This window comes from Kryptolebias marmoratus, linkage group LG11, assembly GCF_001649575.2.
Source record: "Kryptolebias marmoratus isolate JLee-2015 linkage group LG11, ASM164957v2, whole genome shotgun sequence".
Lineage (NCBI taxonomy): Eukaryota > Metazoa > Chordata > Actinopteri > Cyprinodontiformes > Rivulidae > Kryptolebias > Kryptolebias marmoratus.
This window is the reverse complement of record NC_051440.1, coordinates 26,370,681-26,392,642: the sequence shown is the minus strand read 5'-3', so window position 1 is coordinate 26,392,642 and position 21,962 is coordinate 26,370,681. Positions and strand designations below refer to the sequence as shown.

General features: G+C 46.8%; 3 protein-coding genes and 1 long non-coding RNA gene across 8 annotated transcripts in view; 1 reads left to right on the top strand and 3 right to left on the bottom strand.

The window, feature by feature from the left end:
• The window catches only part of siah1 (siah E3 ubiquitin protein ligase 1), a 13,004-nt gene extending 6,338 nt beyond the window's left edge, over positions 1–6,666 (top strand). The window contains exons 2-5 of one of the 2 annotated variants that reach the window (XM_017441585.3): positions 4,077–4,133; positions 4,456–4,637; positions 4,734–5,030; positions 5,357–6,666. In XM_017441585.3, coding sequence (XP_017297074.1) covers positions 4,124–4,133; positions 4,456–4,637; positions 4,734–5,030; positions 5,357–5,728 — 861 coding nt within the window. In that variant the 5' untranslated portion in view covers positions 4,077–4,123 and the 3' untranslated portion in view covers positions 5,729–6,666. Of the gene's footprint in view, positions 1–4,076; positions 4,146–4,455; positions 4,638–4,733; positions 5,031–5,356 lie in introns of both variants that reach the window. The other variant, XM_017441584.3, reaches the window with a different exon arrangement.
• On the bottom strand, positions 2,922–4,191 carry LOC108251329. 2 transcript variants are annotated; one of them, XR_005233691.1, is made up of 3 exons: positions 4,051–4,191; positions 3,509–3,910; positions 2,922–3,421 (listed from the first exon to the last, which is right to left on the bottom strand). It is a non-coding gene; the product is annotated as an uncharacterized LOC108251329 (long non-coding RNA). The 2 variants fall into 2 exon arrangements; XR_001809340.3 differs by having other exon boundaries at positions 3,509–4,070.
• Positions 6,667–7,134: 468 nt separating the features above from the next.
• On the bottom strand, positions 7,135–17,378 carry lonp2 (lon peptidase 2, peroxisomal). Of its 2 annotated transcripts, none has more exons than XM_017441582.3 (17): positions 17,085–17,378; positions 15,263–15,398; positions 13,832–13,936; positions 11,802–11,933; positions 11,515–11,637; positions 11,276–11,436; positions 10,845–10,939; positions 10,581–10,699; positions 10,160–10,299; positions 9,344–9,485; positions 9,101–9,251; positions 8,874–9,000; positions 8,644–8,762; positions 8,213–8,298; positions 7,933–8,140; positions 7,666–7,856; positions 7,135–7,580 (listed from the first exon to the last, which is right to left on the bottom strand). In XM_017441582.3, exons 1-17 carry the CDS (start codon positions 17,315–17,317, stop codon positions 7,350–7,352), a joined length of 2,499 nt encoding a protein of 832 aa, XP_017297071.1. In that variant the 5' UTR covers positions 17,318–17,378; the 3' UTR covers positions 7,135–7,349. The 2 variants fall into 2 exon arrangements, with proteins under 2 accessions (XP_017297071.1, XP_017297072.1); XM_017441583.3 differs by having other exon boundaries at positions 11,276–11,394.
• Positions 17,379–19,718: 2,340 nt separating this feature from the next.
• il34 (interleukin 34) overlaps positions 19,719–21,962 on the bottom strand; it is a 17,320-nt gene continuing 15,076 nt past the window's right edge. For both annotated transcript variants that reach the window (XM_037978077.1, XM_037978076.1), the window contains one exon: positions 19,719–20,483. In XM_037978077.1, the coding sequence (XP_037834005.1) occupies positions 20,410–20,483 (74 nt within the window). In that variant the 3' untranslated portion in view covers positions 19,719–20,409. The remainder of the gene's footprint in view (positions 20,484–21,962) is intronic.

Below are 21,962 nucleotides of genomic sequence, written 5' to 3'. Positions count from 1 at the left end.
CCGGGCGAGGGAACACTGTGTCCAATATTTATGTTCATCATAAGGGGTCTTTGGGCTGCACTTCGTCTGGCCCCTCACCTAAGTCCTGTCTGCCTTGGGTGACCCTACTAGGGGCATGAAGCCCCTGACAGCATAGCTCCTAGGATCATTGGGACACTCAAACCCCTCCACCACGATAAGGTGGCAGCCCAGGGAGAGGGAGATGAAGATCCGTACCTCTAATTCTGAGACTCAGACTCAGAACCACACTCATGCATGTCCAACGGGGAGGAGACGTTGGGGAAATCCAGAACACGCTGCAGAGACTATGGTTATGTTCACACTGCAGGCAAAAGTGGCCCAAATCTAATTTTTTTGTCCATATGTGATTTTCCTATGACAGTCTCATACATGGTGCTAAATCAGATACATTTTTTAAAGCAAGCATCTGAACAGTCATATCATAATTCATGAGATTTGAAGTAGATGTATACAGAGTGATCCAAATGTTGATATCAATACTGTCATGATGCAGTTTAAAGCTTGGAGTAAATGTGAAGTTGCATCTATTTTAAATCTTTTTGATTTGTCCTGTTCTGTATGAACATGGATGATTCTACTCCAACATAAATGATACTAACGTTGGTGTCGGATCGTATCCATGCCACAGTTTGTTTCTGCTTTCAGTACGTCGCTCCCGTTCCAGAGGTTTAGTTCTGCACCAGAGTAGGCAGGAAGCAGCAAGATCAAATGTAAACACTGGGTGAGCAAAGCATGGCAGATAACATGTAGCATCCATATTTACTTTAGTAAACACAGGTGGGTCTCCTCAGGGTCATGGCCTGTTCACACTGTAGAATGATGACGGTCCCGTTTAAATTATAACGTGAACGACCACACATAAAAGTAAAAGGCTCAAAGTTCTTGAGGGTACCATGGAGATGCAATGATGTAAAATTTTCCTACAACACAGAGTTATAGATGTGCTTCTGCTGGACCACGTCACTCCTTGGCCATCAAATCCACGAATGGAAAACAGTCAGGAAGGAAAACAATCAGGAAGAAAAAACAGTCAGGAAGGAAATCAATCAGGTACGATGAACCAAACCTCTGAAGTGGGATCCTTCAGCATCACTCAAACAGGATGTGGTTTGGTTTCTAATGATCCTGTCAGCGAGCAGCCTCTTCTCTGATGCTGCACCCATCTGCATCAGGTCTAAAGATCCTGAGCTGCAGTTTGAAATGAATGGAAACAGGTAGTTTCTAATGTTTAAGGTTAGGCATCAGACTGGAGATCCGTTGGACCAGCATGTTACCAGCATGATTAGAGTCAGCTGACTGCTGTTAGATTAGCTTTTTATTTGCACAACGAAGGTAAACTTCAGACTGCTCTGCACAAACAGAGTCCTGCCTGGTCAGTCTGGTTCCTGCGGGTCAGCCTGGTTCCTGCTGGTCAGCCTGGTTCCTGCTGGTCAGCCTGGTTCCTGCGGGTCAGCCTGGTTCCTGCGGGTCAGCCTGGTTCCTGCGGGTCAGCCTGGTTCCTGCGGGTCAGCCTGGTTCCTGCGGGTCAGCCTGGTTCCTGTAGTTCGTGTTACTTTCTGTTGTGATCAGACCTTTTAGAATCGGACTGAAAGTGTTGGAGCATCAAAGCGGTTCATGTTTAACTGATTTAAAGTCGGATCAGTATTTTGTTCTGCAAAGCATCAGAACAAAGTGTTTCCTGTGAGCCGTCTGAGCCGCCCTGCTTCTACCTGTCACAGGTGAGACTTTTTATTTGTTTGTTGTTTGAAATAAAACATCAGGTGTAACCTGAGCTTCAGGAGGATTATTTGTTGATTATTTATTGTGGAGGTGCAGCCTGATGCAGGAGGGAGTCTCTCAGGTGTGTGTGTGTGGTGGTGGTTTTATTTGTCAAGCTTTATGATGTCAGGCTCTGTCACGTCTCCATGGCAACAAGCTGTTTACAGCTGTTACAGTTGTTTTTCCTGCTGGGAAAGATGGGGATGACAAACTAAAAGAAAGAAAGTCTCCGTCTCTAAATGCTGATGTTTGTGTTCTGGTTCTGGTTTGATGAGCTGGTGTGAAAGGCTCCGAGGGTGAACGGGTCAGCCAGTTACTGTGGAGACCAACCGAAAGGATCCGGGTCCCTTCAGAACTGAACGTCCACTCAGTCCTCTGTGGCCCGGCAGAACCAGGCCAGAACCAGGCCCGTTAATGGTGCTGGTGGTGAACTGGTTGTAGCTGATGTTCCTCGGTGGGAAACAGACTCCAGATCTGTGTTATTTCCTCACATTTAAACAAATCAAACATGTAAAAACAGGATCTGAACTGACAGAACATCTCGTGATTAATGTTGTCTCGTTAAAGGAGGACACGGCAGACGTGAGGCCGACTGTCAGCCTTGAAGCGTGTTAAAGCTGTAAATGCTCACTCTGTCTGCAGGTGATGATGCGTCGGGTCTCTGCTGATGGTCCAGATGGCTCATTATTTTCAGACTGCCCCTTTAATAACACCCTTTGGGCCGGGCCCGGTGTCACTGCTGCTGTTTTAGGGCTCACAGTTGGTGTGTGTGACACAGCAGGAACTCGTTGTACTAAAGTTGCTTTGTTTATATTGTCTGGTTCTGATGTTAACGCTTCCTTCATTACATCTCTTTAAAACTGATTTTCTATAATATTTTCAGTCTCTGTTTGGAAACCATTGGCCCTTTTCCACCAGGAGAAGGTCGAGGATAAATCCACGCGCTGGTCGTGTTGTTGCTGTGAAAATATTCAGGATTTGATTTGAACTTGATGGTGTTTTAGTTGGTTTTAGTCTTGTTTTCATAGCGCACGTATTTAGAGAATGTGAGAGAGAACAAAGCAAACAGCTGAAATATCCCTTAATGGGTGTAGAAAGTAAAACGTTCAAACGTCTGGATTTTAAAGACTCAGTCCACACCCAAAGATTCAACAAGCTTTAATATTTAGAATGAAAATAGTTCATGTTGTGCACGGGTTTGTTCCACGGGAGCGAAAGAAAAGGGAAAGCAGTGAGAATGTGAGGTTTGGTGTCAGCGAGGGCAGCTGGTGGTACGGCCTGCAGCTCGATGGGGCTGAAATCTGACACTTACACAACCACAGCATTACACAGAGGGAGGGGGAAACGGGCGTTACTCCCACTGAAGTCTGCCAGAAACTAAAGAGGTTCAGAGAGGAGAGGCCGAGATCAAATCTGTCACGGAGGAGAAACAGACGTCTGTTTGGGTCAGGACTGGTAGAGAGGCAACAGGGAAGGGCGTGACTGAGCATGCTCTGTTGGGACCGTCTTTCACTCAAACACCTAGTTCACCTCAGACCAGGTCCTGCAGGACATTTTCCACCACAGATGAGCTTTCTGTTGGAAAACTACAGTTCTGTGTGTACCTCCTTAATGGCTGCAGTGATGGAGTTCCAAATAGTTCCTGAAAATAAAAAAGTAGAAGTTAGAAGTGGAAAAATACTCCATGTTATGTCTTAGAAAATGAAAGCTTAGCAGGTTGAACACAAACCCTAACCCTGCTGGTTTTTGTGGTTTCCAGTGGATAAAAGGCTGGAACTCAGGATCTGTGTCGGTTGGTTTTTAGTTTTAGGGACTCCTCTCCTGACAGCGTGGGAATCTGTTTCCTGTTGGGAAAAGATCACTTCTTTTATTTCTAACGTGGTGAAGCTCTCTGTTTGCTCAGTGTTTATTTGTATGAAGTTCAGTCCTGAGCTCAGTCTTGCAGTTTGTTGTAGTTTTTTGTGGGCCACGGTGTGGAATCCTTATATTTCTCCCCATTAAAAGCAATCAGATCAGTGTCCCTCCTCTTCCTCCTCGGAGGCGTTAGGCTCGGAGAGAAACGTCCAGTAGTTTGGTTGTTCAGAGGCTTTATTTTTCAGTTCACAGAAGAAATAAATGGATTTCTGTAAGTCTGCAGAATGAAAAGTGACAAACTGAGTGAAGGTTTTAGTTTGAAATCTGCAGGATTGAACAGGAAGACGTCACCTGCTGGTTCTGACAGCGTTGGATCTGCACTTCCTGTGGAGACTTTCCACCTGTTCAGGTTCTCACCTGGTGTTTTCCTTCTTGTCTTTCAGAGGTCCCCACATTTCAAGATCAGACGAAAGCCTCTTTTGGAAATCTTATGGACGAAGGTGAGTGTTCAGGTAAAGACATGTCCTCCACCTTTAGTGCTAATCTAACGTCCTTTTTCCCCCTTCTGAGCGGCCCTATCCTGTAAATTCAGACTGAAGAACAGTTCGTCTCTGATGTCTGAGACAGAACCGCGCAGATCTTTAATGACTCTGACTGAAAAACATCCTTCCAACACGTTCATATTGACCTTAGTTTGGGTTGAGTCCAGGTCCACTCCGGCCCCAAACTGTCTTCTAGTCCTCCAGTCATGGTGTGAAGGAATCATTTGAATTAAAAGGTCCATGAAGCTGAATTTAAACTGTTTCTCTGTGGTTCTGTCAGAAATGAGTCGTCAGACCGCCACCGCGCTGCCCACAGGAACATCCAAGTGCCCCCCCTCTCAGCGCGTGCCCACCCTGTCAGGCACCACCGCCTCCAACAGCGACCTGGCCAGCCTGTTCGAGTGTCCCGTCTGCTTCGACTATGTCCTCCCCCCCATCCTGCAGTGTCAGTCGGGACACCTGGTACGTACCATTCAGCCAAAACTACACTCCACATAAAAGCTTAGTTTGATTGAAACAGCAGCAGACGGGTAGAAACGTCTCCTGATTCTGTCCCAGGTGTGCTCCAACTGCCGGCCCAAGCTCACGTGCTGCCCCACCTGCAGGGGCCCCCTGGGCTCCATCAGGAACCTGGCCATGGAGAAGGTGGCCAACTCTGTCCTCTTCCCCTGCAAGTACGCCTCGTCGGGCTGCGAGGTCACGCTGCCGCACACCGACAAGACGGAGCACGAGGAGCTGTGCGAGTTCAGGCCATACTCCTGCCCCTGCCCCGGGGCCTCCTGCAAGTGGCAGGGCTCTCTGGACGCCGTCATGCCGCACCTGATGCACCAACACAAGTCCATCACCACCCTGCAGGTGGGTCCCAACACCCAGCAGCTCACAGCAGAAAATCCCAATCTCTGGATTTGGTTTTTGAGTTACAAGACTGTCCAAACAAACAAAAGCCCTTTAAAGAAACCGTAGATATACGGGAACAATCAGTGTTAACAGATTTTAAACCTATTTAATTTAAATCATACATTTATTTAGGATCATGGCTGAAGTTTTAATTTCAGTGTCAGAGTTTTATTTGTTTGTAGTTACCTGCTGGTAGTTAAACATGGCTGACTAGGTTACCCGCAGCCAACCGGTGAGCAGGAAGCTTTGTGGACCCCAGCTCAAACCCGTCTGTGTGTGCTCAGGGCGAGGACATCGTCTTCCTGGCGACGGACATCAACCTGCCTGGCGCCGTGGACTGGGTCATGATGCAGTCCTGCTTCGGTTTCCACTTCATGCTGGTCCTGGAGAAGCAGGAGAAGTACGACGGACACCAGCAGTTCTTCGCCATCGTGCAGCTCATCGGTACTCGCAAGCAGGCAGAGAACTTCGCCTACAGGCTGGAGCTAAACGGCCACCGGCGCCGCCTGACCTGGGAGGCCACGCCCCGCTCCATCCACGAGGGCATCGCCACGGCCATCATGAACAGCGACTGCCTGGTGTTCGACACGTCCATCGCACAGCTGTTCGCCGAGAACGGCAACCTGGGCATCAACGTCACCATCTCCATGTGCTGAGGACGGCCATGACCCGGGTCCGAACCGGAGACCCCCCCGCTGACCCCCGACCCGTGGAACTGGACTGTCACTGGGCAGCGGTGAGGTAGGATGAGTGAAGGACATAACTGTGTAGTTTTGACTTTAACAAACACAAACACACACTTGTGAGACTCGTGCATGTCTCAGAAACCGGACTCAGTGAGGAGGCGTTCAGGCTCACGTCACGCTCCGTTCATCGCTCCGTCTTCGTCTCGGAGCCGTTTTCTGTTTTCTCCTCGGCCCTCTTCACGTGATTCGTCTCTGCGTCCTCACAGCTGAGGACAACAGGACACGGACTCCTGGTCAGCTCTCAGAAACTAGCCTGCTAGCTAGCTTTGTTTTGTTTTTAAAGATCGAAACCCGGAGCAGGATTAGGACTGGATCTGAGTCCAGAAACGCGAGGTAAACATTCATCAGAACAAGGAAGGGAGGAAAAAACACTACATTTCAGCTTTTAGTTCATTAGTTTGTTTTTTTTAACCATTTTAGTTTGTTTCTGCTCCGTCTGCCCGTCTCAACCACTGACCCAACGCCCAACCTGGAACCAAACAGTTTCTGCCGTTTAAACGTTAAGATTATTACTAAATAGAGGTATAATTATCAGTTTTTTGTATTGAATTTTAAAAATAAAAGGCAGTTGTAAAACTTGTGGCTAAACTTCAGTGTTTGTAGTTTAAAAAAGAAAAAAGATAAAAAGCCAAGTTGTGTCGTTCTTCTGAAGGTTTTTTTCCTCCAGAGTTGGGTTGTTTTCATCTTCGTCCTTTTGTGTGAAAATCTTTGTTTTTTTGTCTGTGGAGGGTCAAAGGTCATCTGTCCCTCCCCAGGTGGAGTCTCAGTAATGTTGCTGCTCTCCCTCAAACTCCACGACTTCTTTATGTTTTAATTTGTCATGAAATAAATCTATCTTTTTCATAGCTGCTGCCTTTTCTCCCTTCTTCACTCGTTTCTGATCCTCTGTAACCTGAAGAGTTTAAAGTTGCCCTCCAGCCCTTTAAACTCCTCCCAGAAGTGCTACAACTTCCTGCCACCGCTCTTACAGGCAGAAAAACTCAAGAATCTGACTGAAATACAGCAGCGTTCAGACACGTCGTTCCTCCTGAGCTACAAAGGTCAGAGGTCAGAATACATTGGTGAACGCTAAGAGCAGATTCTGTTTGATTTGTCCAGTTCTGGTTCCTGCACCGGGTTCAGCCGGGAGGCAGTAAACTTTTGGTAAAGAATCCTGGAGTCTGCAACAGGTAAGATACTGTTTAAGACGTTTCCAGAGACCCGCACCTCTGAATGTCTGAAGTATCAGTCTGATCAGCAGGTGCTGGTGTGGACAGCGCCCCCTGCTGACAGGATTAATATAACCTGATTTATAAGAATGAAGCAGAACGGATCAATCATGTCTTCACGTTAATTTAATACTGATTAAAATCTCAAATAATCCAAGACTTCTTCTAAGATTCAGTTCCAGTAATTAGTCACCGTTTAATGAGCAGAACCAGAACCTGGGGGTTGAAGGATGCTGATTTATCTTCTAGTTCCAGGTCCGATCAGGTTCTGCGCCCCTGACTGAAACCGGATTAAAGGGTTAATTTGTTTTGTCTGGACTCTTTCAGAGTTTGCTGCTGAGCTGAGGGTCCGCCCGCCTCCCGCTCGTTCCTGGAAAGCCGCCGTCAAACGAGGCGTTCAGAACCTCATCCAGGTTTCCGGTCAGAACGAAGTCCAGGTCGGCTCGGACGTTAGCAGGAAGCTCCTCCAGGTCCTTCTCGTTGCGTTTGGGGAGGATGACGCGTTTCACGCCGGCTCGGTGTGCCGCCAGGACCTTATCCTTGATCCCGCCCACCTGCGAAAGGAAACTTAGTCCTGACTTCCATCGGAGTCATTTATACGACCTCAGACCCCTGACCTCATGTGCTCACAGAACTCACCGGCAGAACCAGCCCTCGTAACGTGATCTCTCCCGTCATGGCCACGTCTGAGCTGACCAATTGGCCGCTGAACAGAGAGGCCAGGCACGTTACTATGGTAACGCCGGCAGAGGGGCCGTCCTTGGTGACGGCTCCGGCGGGGAAGTGGAGGTGGATGTCCGTCCCGTCCAGCGGATCAGAACCGCCCACTCCTGCTCAAACACAAACACGTTTACAGGAAACCGCTGTCTCTCCGGGTTTTCCCACCGCGCTCGGACAGGAACTCACTGTTGGTGAGGCGGTAGGTTTTAGCGTTGGCTCGGAGCCAGCTGATGGCCAGGTGAGCAGATTCTTTCATGACGTCGCCGAGCTGACCCGTCAGAGTCAGCTGGCCCTCCCCCTCCGTCCGACTGGCCTCCACGAACATGATCTCCCCGCCGAGCGGCGTCCAGGCCAAACCCAGAGCCACGCCGGGCAGCGTGAGGCGCTCCGAGACCTGCATTTTTAATCATCGTCAGAAGTCAGAAGAAGAAGAATACGTGGAAGCTCCAGGACCTGTCCTGCTTACCTCCATCTCAAACAGCGGCGGTCCCAGGATGTCCTTCAGGGCGACGTGATCGACGACGATGGGCATCTCTGGGGGCGCCGCCTTATCTGTCAAACAAACAGGAAGTAAAACCTGAAAAACCACACTTTGCTTTAACAGAATGCATGTCAGCCGCCATCTTTAATCCCAGAGCTCGGGTTTGTTTGTGCAGATATGACCGCAGTAATGGAACCGGGTCCGTTTAGGGTGTGAGCGGGTCGCGACCTCCATCTGACACAACTACCAGCTTTACGCTTTGGAAGCGAGTGAACAAACTTCAGTTTTCAGCCCAGAATGAACCGAAGGCCAAACGTGACAAACGAGGAGAAACACGGATCTCTGGCATGAAAGGCGGCGGGCGATATGCATTCCTTCCTTGAATACCAGTTTGATTTATTTAAACCTGCGCTCACCTTCCTGCGGCGGAGACGTCTCAGACGGTTTCTGACCTTCGGCGACTCTCACGGCGACGGCTCGACAGATGGCGCCGAACTTCCTCTCCAGCGAGCGCACGCCCGCCTCCCGCGTGTACCTGAAACCCCACAACTGCTTCCTGAACATTTACAAACATAAACCTGCAGGCGAGGGGAAGTTCAGCTCCATCCCAGATTAACCGGGAGTGAGTGACAGCTGTCAATCAGACCTGCTGATGATGTCCTTGGTGGAGTCCTGCGGGATGAGCAGCTGCTGAGGAGTCAGTCCGTGCTGCTCCAGCTGGTTTGGGATCAGATGGCGGTGAGCGATCTCCACCTTCTCCTCCTGCGTGTATCCTGAAAACATCTGGCTTTAAAGCAAAACTCAACATCTGGATGACCAGACTGACCGTTTCACGAGTCTAATCTGAGCTTGGACCCGAACGGGTCGGCCCACCTGGAACCTGCAGCACCTCCATCCGGTCCAGCAGCGCCGGGGGAATGGTGGCTGTGGTGTTTGCAGTGGCGATAAAAAGCACCTGGGAGAGGTCAAAGGCCACGTTCAGGTAGTGATCGGTGAAGCTGTGGTTCTGCTCTGGGTCCAGAACCTGAAGGTTTATGACATCACATAAAAGGAGGATGGAACAACAGAAAACAACTGGAGTTCTGCTGGAACTACCAATGACCCATGACCTCTGACCTCCAGCAGAGCGGCTGCAGGGTCGCCCTGCAGACTCTTCCCCAGCTTGTCCACCTCGTCCAGCAGGAAGACGGGGTTACGGACGCCCACCGTCTTCAGACCGTTGATGATTCGTCCGGGCATGCTGCCAACATACGTACGCCTGGAGACAGAACCTGGTTCTATAACCTTTGACCTTTCACTAAAAACAGGTTCCTGGTCTTATGTGATCACAGCAGATAAGACCATAAATGTCAAACTGAAACTGAAAGCACAAACAAACAAACAAACGCTCTGAAGTAAACAGAACTCTACAGCCTGGAGAGGCTGAGCTCATTTCTCTGAGCACTGCATGGTCTGACCTTCAGGGTGTGACATCACTTCCTGATGTTTTCTAATAAATATCAGTTAAATATTGAGAGAAAGAAGTCATCATAAAGCCTGTCTCAGTGCTGTCCTCATCCTGTCCTTCTCTGTCTGTCCAGCAGGTGTCCTCACTTCATATCAGTCATGATTTCTACAACCAGAACCAGAACCAGAACCAGAACCAGGCTGATAGTTCAGATTTAAGAGTCCTCCTCAGTCCAACCAACCCTTCACCCCAGCAGAACCTTGACCTCGGCCCGTCTGTAGCCATCAGTGACAGGTTTGGGTCTCGAATGACTGAGGAGGAAAACTTGTTTTCTTCCTGTTAGTTTACTGTGTGTCCTGGAGTCTGGGATGTTTGATGCTGAAGAAGATTCAAGAACTAACCTGATTCATAAAGTCTCAGTTTGTTCAGACCACTGACCTGCGGGTTTTACAGGCCGTCTACCTGACTTGTTATTTCAGACGCACCTGTGTCCTCTGATGTCAGATTGGTCACAGACGCCTCCCAAAGCGATCCGGTGAAACTCCCTGCCCAGCGTCCGGGCGATGGAGCGCCCCACGCTCGTCTTCCCGACCCCCGGGGGCCCGACGAAGCACAGGATGGGGCCCTGAAAACACGACATGTACAGACAAACGTTGCTGATTCTGGAAACATCAAAGTGTGTGGGAGCTGAAGCAGCTCTGACGTGTTTCTACGAGGCGGATTAAAAAGCAAGAATAAAAGGACAGAAAATCAGGACGATCCCTGTAAATAAAGAAGGAATAATAAATAAAAATACATGTTTCACTTTCTTTCTTTCTGAGGTGTTATCATTAAATTACTGCTTCAGTTTGGGTTCAGACTTTCCCTAAAACAAACCAAACTGATGTCAGATATATGATGCTCCACCTTCAGGGAGCTCTTCAGCTGCCTGACAGCCAGGTACTCCAGAACCCGCCTCTTCAGCTTGTCCATGGCGTAGTGATCGTTGTCCAACTGCGTCCGAGCTGCTCCGATGTCCAGGCGGTCTGAGCCGACAGGAAACAACCAGGAAACCAGGAAATCCGAGAGAAGAACGAAACAAGGCGACAGATTAAAGATGGTCCTCAGATCTGCACAATATTATAAATGATTAACCTTTTAATTCCTTCCTATAACTATCTGAACTCTGACCTTTGGTGCTTTTGTTCCACGGCAGTTCCACCATCAGGTCCAGATAGTTTCTGGTCAGAGCGAATTCAGGCATCGACTGAGGCATCTTCTTCAACCTGAAAACACGGCAGACATTGGAACTGGTCCTTAATCTGACAGGAAACAAACAGACTGAAAACTGTCACTTCTCACACCTGAGCTGAAAAAGAACATCTCAGATTTAGTTCAAACTATGAACAGCCCTCATCAGATCCATCACAACCCTTCAAAATAAAAGACTTTCCCAGCTTTAAACTCAGTGAACAGAAAAGGTGCACAGCGTGAAGAATGTTTGCATTTATAAACCTTTATAAACCTTAAATCATGAAGATGAAAATGTTTCTTTCTTAGGAAATAAACTGTTTTCTGATTTTCCTGGAAATAAGGACATTCCGAACGTCCGGAACATTTACCTCTTGAGTTCTTTCAGACAAACTCTGAGTGCAGCTTCAGACATGTTGGCCTCGTGAATCTTCCTCTCCAAAGCTGCTGTGTCGTCTCCTTCCTCCTCCTCGTCCTCGTCCAGATTAAACTGTCGGCCGGAGAACACGCCGCCTTTACGCACCGAGAGAACCTGAACCAGGACAAGGCCGACGCCATGTTTGTACTCATGCTGCGGACACAGACTGGGACAGCGTGTGGGAGACGTTACCCTCTTCTCCTGATCGGGACTCAGCTTCCTGCTCTTCTGCAGCAGTTTCAGGCCTTCGATCTGTCGGGTCAACAGGGGCAGGGCCGTCCGAAAACGCTCCTCCAGACCGACGGCGTCCAGAACCTTCAGAACACACGGAAGAACACCTCGTTCTAATAAAAGCCTCGGAACACGGAGAACAGGCGGCTGCAGAACAACGTTCTGACAGAACTGAGCAGATCTCAGCGGATCTTCTTTTAAATGAAGTGAAATATTTCATACGGCGCTCCCTGTGTCAGGAACATCACCTGGAGTTTCTCCTGGTTGGAGGTGCGGATCATGGAAGCAACAACATCTGGCAGCGTTTCCCGGGGCAGGCTGTCTAGCAGGCGCCTGAACTTGGCCACCACCGGCACCGACGTGTCCAGCATTCCTAATAACTGCAAACACAAACACAGTTGGATCCACTTACTCAAATCAGTCCTGAGAACCTACTTAATCAAGTCTATTTTCCTGTCAGCCTCTGTTATTATCGTGTTTTCTGTGATGGATTACAGGATTGGAGCCTGGTTCTCGTTATTCTGATCCGTTCGCTCAGAATACCGTGCATCCATTGTGTTCCCACACTGGAACTGATGAGAGCGAAAGCAGCTCTGACATCAGATTTATTCCACTTTAATCTGCTGGAACGCTGTTGGAGACATATCTGAGCACAAAGAACTGAGGAGGGCTTGGACGTCCACGCAGAATTCTTCACATTTCACAGTTTCTTTGCAAAAGTCACGTCCCTCTTTCAGACAAAACCATCTCTGCAGGCGCTCACTCTGGCCCACTCTTCTTTCCAGCGCTGCTTCAGTTCGTTGGTTTCTGCTCGGCTCTCTGAAAGGTGCAGCTAAACAAGCCCAAACCATCAGCCCTCCGCCGCCGTGCTGACAGCTGGTAGCTGTTTGTTTGTTGTTGCAGGATGTGCAGCACATGTCTCTGTACCTGAAGCCTCTGATTCTTAGAGGCTTTTCAGCTGCAGGAGGGCAATAAAACAATAATAATTCCCAGTTAAATGTGAAGAGTCTTCGCCAGCTGCTATGAGGCGTTTGCTGCAGTGCATTCTGGGTAAACGTGGCAGACCAAAGGACAGATGGTTACCCAGAATGCACTGCAGCAATCAGCTGAAGATTACAGGTTTGGGTGCTGGAGAGCTGATGAGAAGTATTTACTGGACGTATTTCTTTTTGATTCTCAGCAAAGTGTCTCTTCACTGAATCTCTGGAAGCCTCAAACGAATCGACTCGTCTCCAGTGAAGAAATCTCCAGAACTGAACTATTTTAAATCCAGCAGAGCCTTTTGTTGTCGTAAATAACTCGAGCTCCTTCAACACAGATGTCTCCTTCCTGTTCTGATATTCCAGGTTTCAGCCTTTTTCCCAGGAATTCACCTGAAGAATCAAACCGTGCTCCGAACAAACTGTGGGAGCGCAGCCGGCAGGAAGTTTCCTGATTTAAGGTTCTGCATGACTTCGCACGACAGCAGAGAACCTTGTGTCCAAAATGCACCGGGCCTTCACTGTGTGTGTGTGTGTGTACATTTAAACATCTGTGATGGACCCCTGTATTCTGACTGTGTGCATACACTCAACTCAAACATTCAACTGGAAGTCATTAGAAACACAAATATATTTCGTAGGATTTGATGCATTATTCCTGTGGGTTTGTGTTGCATCAATATTCTGAATGTTTCCAAACCTTTCAGGTTTTATAAAAAACAAAACAAAGCTGAAGGAGCTCAGATTAGTTTCTCAGCTTTTCAGATTTCCTTAAAATGAAGACAAAAGAACGTCTTTAAACTTGGACAGAAACGGTTCTGAAGCTTTTTTTGCCACAGTAGAATATTCCCAGACTGATCTCTCTCAGCATCTTAATGTCTTTAACCTCAGGACAAACGTAGAAAAAGCAGTTAAACGTTGGGAACGTTCAGCGTATTCACAGACATAGAAATGACTTTAAACTGGTCAATATTCTCTGATTTATCTGCACAGGAAGCATCAGTTTGATAGAAATAAATAATCTTCATACCTGACAGAAACTTTTAGCAGAAATGACCAAACTAACCTAATTACCTTTAAAGCAAGCAGCTTCAAAATTCATAAAAACCAGGGAATACTTTTTAAATGAAGAACTGAAGCTGTGGTTAGAAAGAAGTTAAAGCAGATAAAAAAGCATCAGTCCAACGTTGGCAGGACCTTCAGACAGCCGTGCAACAATGGAGAGAAGAGTGGGACAAATTCCTCCACAACCACCCATGTGTCCTACAGACACCTGGGTGGACCTTCCACAGCCTCACCTGCACAGCAGCCTGGTAGAACTTCTGCGACAGCTCCCCGAGCTCGCCATCTTCTGATGATGATGAAGATGATGTGTACTGCTCCAGTTTATCCAACTGCTCCACCTGCAGGTTTTACAGAAAAGCAGCTCCTAGATTAATATATAACATAATATAATTATGAGGAGCCACAAGATGTCAGCAGACTCAAACATCTCATCTGCTGAAATGACTGAACATGGCAGGCACTAGGACCACGCGGTACGTTTCTCAGTATGGAGCAGCCTCTGCAGCTACGTGCTGAGAGGAAGAGTCGATCGTTTATCTAAAGCAGACAGTGAAGCAGAGAAGGTAAAGTCTGAATCTCTGGTTAATCAGTTCCGTGTTCATCAGTGGGAACAACAACTGCTCAAAGGAACCGATGTGAAGGACTGTGTATCCATTATTTAAGGAAAAGCAGTAACAGGAGTTGTGTTTGCTCTGTTGTTCAACCATCCCAAGCTCTGAGCCTCTGAGCCTCTCAGATGAGAAGAGAAACGTCTTCAGCAACAAAAACAGCAGAACAGGAGCTGCAGGATGAGCTGCTGAGTTCCTGATCACAGATGCACCTGCTGGCCTTGTTTCCAACACCACCCACAGTCAGCGAAGCCCTGTTTTCAGTGACGTTCACTCTGCACCAGTCTGCCTTTCTTTACTGGAGGAGGAAAGTCTCCTCTGACTGATATTTAGCCACAGTAAAGCCCTTCAGATCCATTTCTTCTGATTAAAACACATGGACATAAAGTTCTGTTGTTAACATGTGTTATCTCAGCAGGGTTCAGGAAGAATTCTGATTTCTTCTCTGAGGAAAAGTTACTTTCATCCTTGTTGAAGCTGCAGGAGTTCTTACAGAGCTGGACTCTAGAGGTCTTTAAACCTCTGGAGCAAGTGGTTTCAGTTAGAGATGTGGTCACGCTGCATGGATCAAGTTTTCACCCGATTCCGTTCTGATTGTATCGTGAGCCAAGCAGACATTAAATGTGGTCCAGCTGATCGGAGTGAGCTGCGACTCACACCTCGACCCGGAACGTTAAACAGGCAGCTCAGAGTAAATGTCAAAGATCTGCTGCAAACTTAAAAAGAGCCGGAACTCAGAATTATTTACAACCACAAAGAAACAAACCAAAAATCCCAACTGCTTCCAATCTGATGGCAGCCGAGGCGTCAGACTGCAACACAAAACTACTGCAGCTCGCTTTGTGGTCAGAAATAACATTTATTTAAGCCGATTTATCGGAGGAAAGTCCTTTAGATTACTTCAATAATACCCACCGATTCCAACAGTCTGAACTTTTGGTTTTTGCCTCGTTTAGAGCAATCAGAGCAGACCCAGCTTTAATTAAATGCCTTCGTTAGAGACATCTCCTGGTTCAGGAAATAGAATAAAAAGGTTGGATAAGCCGGAAGTGTCACCTCTGCCAGGACGAACGGCCGCTCCTTCAGCAGACTCAACACTCTGAAGCGGCACAGCCCGGTGATGAGGAGGGTGTAGTGAGGCTTGGGCCAGTTACTGCCCACCACCTGCACCGCGATGCCAGCGGTCCCGATCCTGCACAGAGACAGAGGACAGAGGACAGAGGACAGAGATGCCTTCAGACGCCACGTCCACACATCTGATCCTGATCTGATCCGAATCCAAACAGATTAAAGAAGTCGAACTTTCTAAATGCTAACTCAGTCTCCTCCCAGGTAGTCTGCAAAATCAGGAAATTAGGTCAGAAGTCAAACAGAACCAGTATCCCTGCTACTGATTCGATTCAGTCCTTTTCCTAAGGACAGCGTCACCATCTGCCATCAATACGCTGAATCAGAATATTTTCTCATGAATATTTTCCTTTCCACTGTGATTTAGCTGAATATTGGCATAAGAAAAACTAGAGAAATGATCGTTTGTGTGGCTGAGTTACTGAAGTTACAACAAGCAGGTCTCAAGCTAAAAGAAACAAAACTTTACTAAAAGTAGAACAATGCTAGCTAAAAGCTAAAAGAAGCACAAAGATGGTAAAACACGACAGAAGCTGGAAATATCAAAACACGAGCTAAACGTAGCAAAAAGCTAGCTAATAATAGGAAACTGCTAGCTCGAAGCAACAGAGAGCTAAGTGTTAGCTAAAAGAGTGACACAAATATGAGTGTCGGGGAATTCATTGGAGAAAATAAACCAGAACAAATCTTCTTCTTCTTGGTTTTTGTGTTTTATTCAGAACCAAAATAAAAGATTTTTATCCCTGAACTTCTGGAACGGCAGTGGAGGTCCAGCACTGATCGGCTACGATGCCAGACAGGATCCAGAATCTGGGTTCTCAGTTGGACGGGTCAGATGAACCTCCTCACCTGACTCCTTTCGATGAGGAGCAGCGGCTCTCCCTCCGGGTGGAGGAGCTCCTCCTCTGATAGGCTGAGCCCGGCCGTCCTGCAGGCCTCCTTTCAGCTGCTTGGATCCAGGATCTGCTTCCTTCAGTCCTGATCCCAACCTCAGGACCACAGCGGAGCCGGAAACCCAGAGCTTCGGCTCCTTCTTCCCCGCGCCAGCATGACTGCAGGAGTTTCAGCTGCGGCTCAGTAACCGAACTGATCAAAGTCTGAAGTCCACTCCTGTGTCCCGCCTGAACCGCAGACGGGTCTGCAACCAAACACCTGCAGGTTTCCAGTAAAAGGCTTTAAGGAATGCATATCGCCCGCCGCTTCTCATGTTGAGAAATGATGAAGGTTCCCTTCAGACTTCATGAGTGTTTGGACCCTCAGCTACTACCACACAGGTGTTCCTTATAAAACAGGCCTGAATATTCATTTTTAATCCCTGAGGGCCGCTTCAGGGCTGAGATTCTGCAGGGAGACGATACAACTGCAGGTTTGTTCCCCTGAAATCATCAGGTGTGTGACCTGACTGCTAATCTGAACACCTGCAAACAAAAACAGGTCAAACCACATGCCTTTAACCCGGGTAAACGGCTGATTTATAGTTAGATCTCGCCTTTAACCCGGGTAAACGGCTGATTTATAGTTAGATTCCGCCTTTAACCCGGGTAAACGGCCGATTTATAGTTAGATTCCGCCTTTGACCCGGGTAAACGGCGGACTGTTAACCCGCCTTTAACCCGGGTAAACGGCGGACTGTTAACCCGCCTTTGACCCGGGTAAACAGTGGACTGTTAACCCGCCTCTGACCCGGGTAAACGGCGGACAGTTACTTGTATCCCGCCTCTGACCCGGGTAAGTTCCGGGTTAGTCTTACTGGTGTAACGGCGGCAATCCGTCCGGGTCGCGCTCCGGGTCTCGGGTGTTCGGAATCACTCCGATGATGGTGCTTTTCAGCGAGGTTCCCTTCAGCAGCCGCCGGCTCACCAGCTGCATGTTCCGGGGGGAGTCCAGGCTGAGGCGGACGGTGGAGCCGGGCAGGAGGACTCCTTCATGGGTCAGGAGGAGCGGGAGACGGACCGGGATCTGAATGCCGCCTCCGGCCGCCATGACGCCAACTTTCTGTTGACAGCGCGAGCCCTGAGAAGTTTAGCCTCCGGTCAGACTTCCGGGTGGGGACTTTCAAAACAAAACTGTTTCCGGTTAAAGAAATATGAAATTAAAACTCTGGACTACGGCAAGCGGCAGTGGACAAAGCAGTCTTAGACCTCGCATTAAAGATTTCCTTATGTTTTCCCCATTTTTGACAAAAATGTTGGAAGTTTTTATATTTAAATTATTAAAGGGGAGAATAATGCATTTGGAAAGGTATATGAGAATAAATAAAAATAAAAGTGTAAAAGCACTAAACGACTGTTTATTCACAGATTTTACATTAAATTACTGGATGTTATAAAAAGCACAAAGAAATGTTCTGAAATGTTATTTAAAGTAAGTGTTGGCTCATCCACTTCTGATACAAACAGCATTTTTTAATCATTTTATTATAATAAAACCCGTGTCACAGATCTCCAGGTTTGGGTTTGTTTTGTTTTTTTACTTTTCCTCTAAAAATTTACAAACAATAAAATAATAATAAAAATAATGATGATGACTGAAACTTCAGCTATAAACAGAAAAAACTCCCTCTGGAGGGCTGGAATACATTTTGTAATCAGATTACAGTGTTTCATTAAAAAATATTAATTAATAAATTAATTTTTTTTTTCTATTTGACTGTTCTGCTAAAAATATCTGAAAACGTGAAGAAAAATTATCAGCTTTCAAAAAGTGAACAACTTTCTGTCAGCTGATCTGATTTTTAAAATAGTTTTTAGTGCAAATATTTTAATTTGTGAACAGATAAAGTAACTGAAGTCAAATTAGGCTAGTTTAGTAAATAAAATAAATAAAAAACCTCAGGTGTGTTGGAATAAAAATAACTTTAAAAGGTTGAAGAACTGTAAGCTTTGTAAAAAAACGTCTTTTATAGACGTTTTTTTCTAAATTCAGCACCTCTAAAGATTTCAGATGAAAAGAAACGATTCTTTAGAAAACAGAGTTGTTGATAAAAATAAGGATTTATTCTTGTATTTCTTTCATAAAAGCACTGTCACATAGTTTTACACACTTCTAAAAAATAAATATCTAATATTTTGTGTCTAAAGAAATCTGAGACACCAACATGGACGTGTTTGCAGCTTTTTGTATTTATCCATTTATCATCAGAAAGGCTTGATTAAATGCAATAAAAGTTTCCTGTTGGGTTATAAAAACACTTTCTGGATTTATGGAGCGACATTAGCCTTTCACACACGGATGTGTCTGTTTTTAAACTCATTAAATAACAAAAATGTTTCCTGGTCCAAACAGATTTTATAAAGTTTAAAGGAAATATGATGTCACGGCTGCAAAAAAAAACCTTTAACAATGATGCAAACATCTGAAGCTGATAAATCTGATTCAGTTTGAACAATCCCTGTCACTTTTATTTAAAATTCTGTCACTTTGAAGATTTAGATTTAAGCTTTACTTTTAATTGAATAAGAAATGGCAGCAGATGTTTTTTATCTGCAAAGAAACCAGTTTTTATTCTTTAAAAGCAGATTTTTGAGGAAGTTTTTGCTGCCGTGCTTCAGTCTGTGTGAAATAATAAAGTTAAAGAGTAACTGGACCGGTCTGACGGGAGTTACACAAAAACAAAACGCTCAAAGGTTCATCGGGAGGTCAATGTTCAGTTTCCTCTGAGCTGAAAAGATCGATTTTAAATTAGCAGCTTTTAGAGGGAGTGAAGCTGCCTTCGGTTCAACTTTCAGTTTTATGTCCTTCCTGCCATTAAATTAAGTCCAACTCAAGGTCCACGGGCTGAAACATTTCATTTGGTCCCCTGAAGCTAATATTTAAACGTATTAAATCCAGTCCATTAGTCTGTGGCGGACTGAGTCTCTAACACGCCTCAGTTTACTTAAACAACTGAGATCAGAGCCGACTTGGAACGAGTCGGCCCGCCCTGAAGCCAAGAAAGCTCAGTTTGAGTTTTGACCTGAACCGTCTGGAGTTAATGTGCAACATTCATTTCAGATTCTTATTTTATTCAAAGACTTTTCTGGTTTTAGGGAGTTTTTTTAACCGATTTGATGGATTTTTTAATTTGAAATCTGAAATCCAAGGTCATCTATATTTTTCCAGTCAGTACTGACTGCGATGGCTGCTGTTTAGATCCTAAATCAAACCAATGAGAGGAAGTTTGAGTCGCTTCTTTCAGCTGCCTGGGGGAAGAACGGGGCTGGATCAGGTGGACAGAACCTGGTTATCACACCGAGCCCTGAGGTCATCAAGGTGGGCGATAATGTTCTTACCTGTGTTTGTTTTAAAATATAACAAACACTGGGTGAACGACGTCTACAACTGATTAACTTTTGGAATCAACCTGATTCAAGATGGCCGCCACAGCAAAGCAAACATAGCAAACATAAATGGCTCTAACTCAGTCAGCCATTGAGCTACAGTTTGGTGTGGTAGTAGCTGAGAGTCATCCCCAACACGCCCTCTGAGCTCCAACTTTAGTCTAAAACTAGAACGAAAGGCGGCGGGTGACAGGCATTCTGTCAGGGAATCAGGATTTCCTCCGAATCCAATCCTGACGGAAACAAAAACCTGACAGATAAAAACGCTGAGCCAGAACAAGAAATCAAAAAGATATAAATACATGAACAGCTTCAGATTATACAGGACACAATAAAACTGAGTTCTTTTTAAATAAAGTGATGTAATGAGATGAGATGTTTGGCTATAGGACAACATCTCTCTGGTGGACCTTTCAGGTCCTGCAGATCCGGTCTTCGCTGATGAAGAAGCTCCTTCTTCAAACAAGGCGTACCGACCTTCTGGTTTGGTAAGATGCAAAAAGATGAGCACAGTCAGTAGAAAAGTTCCCAGACGTCTGAGATGTCACCAGGAGAAGAACAACATGACCTTAAAATCCAAAACACTGATGTTTCTTCTCAGAACCGAGTCGAGTCCAGAAGCTCCCAACGTAACCAGTGCTGAGGTCCGAGTCGGAGTCCAAGCTCTGTAAGGTCCTTTCAGAGGAAAACACCTGATTTTCATTGTTCAGGAAAGAAGCTGGTCCTCCGATCTCTGGAGAAACAGGAAGACAAACGTCACTCTGCTGTCTCCGTCTCATCGTTTGGACTCGACGTCTTCTTGCTTCTCCTCGAGTGAAAAACGGCACAATCTAAGAAACAGAAGAGACAAAAAAGCTTCAGTGAAAACAAGAAACATCAGCTGTTTACCGTTTTATTCTCAGGGGTCCTGTCCCGAGTCCGACCTGGTGGTTGGACTCGGAGGACTCGGAGGACTCGGGGGACTCGGGGGACTCGGAGGACTCTGAGGACTCTGAGGAATCGGAGGACTCGGGGGTCTCGGGGGTCTCGGGGGACTCGGGGGNAGAAAGAAGTGGTTCTGTCTGAAAATAAAAACCCGGAGCTTTAAAAGCTGAGGAGGTTTGGTTCTCACTCCAAGGACCCGGAGGACTCTGAGGACTCTGAGGACTCTGAGGAATCGGGGGGTCTCGGGGGACTCGGGGGACTCTGGGGACTCGGGGGACTCGGGGGACTCGGAGGACTCGGAGGAATCGGAGGACTCGGGGGTCTCAGGGGACTCGGAGGAGCGGATCCGATTCACCTGGAGCTGCTGAAGGTTCTGGATGTTGAGGGTCCGCCTCTCCACAGGGACACCTGCAGAGCAGCAGACCAGGTGGTCCCAGAATGTCTACAGAGGGGTCCCACTGCTCCCCCCAACCTGAACATAGTCTGAGCATTTGACCTCTGACCTCCTCTGTAAGTTCTTCCTACGGGGGGAGGGTTGTCTGTCAGGCCCGATTAAAGCCCACACGAGGCAGACTTTCCGGATGGATCTTGTCACCTGCGTTTAGTCACCACATGTCAGGACATCTCCAACAGGAAGTGAGACGCTCTGCAGGGGTTCCTAACTACCAGCCTGAGGACCTGTACTGGTCTATGGGTCCTGTGGTACCGGGCTGCACAGAAATAACAAATCTATTTCATATTTTTATAGCCGTTGGTCTGCAGGTCTTTTATTTTGACAGTTGACCACTTTTGTTTATGCTTCTGTGTTTCACTCAGTCACCAGATTTTTTCCACTTTTAGTAAAATACAATCTGACTCCGGCAAAAATAAGCACAACACACACTTTCTGAGGGAAAGTTGTCGTGTATGAAACCGCTCAGGATGGGCTGAGTGGTTTCACTTTTACCACCAAACTAAAAGCAACAAAGCAGACTGTTCCAGCTGACTGGTTGATGATTGACGAGGATTCTTGCTTTACTCAATCACCTGCCCTGCTTTTATTTTGAAGCTCCTGCACCTTTGCCCCAGTGGCAGCGTTCCAGATGTTTGTCAGGTTGCAGAATAATCCAGCTGTGTGAGAACCTGCAGACACAGTTTGTCCAGATGCTTTGGCAAAGACTGCAGCTCCGGTGATTCTTTGATCATGAGCCGAAGAGACACACTCGCAGCAACGCAGGGCTGAGAAAACCAAAACTGTCCAGGGACACGTCTTCTGCTCACGTCAAGACGGATCTGACACTCGCTTCAGTTTCTGACAGGAAATCTACAGCTTCAAACGTGAGAGTTCTGATCCGAACGTCAGAAAAACAAACGCTGACGTTAGCTGCAGGATGAAGACATGAACT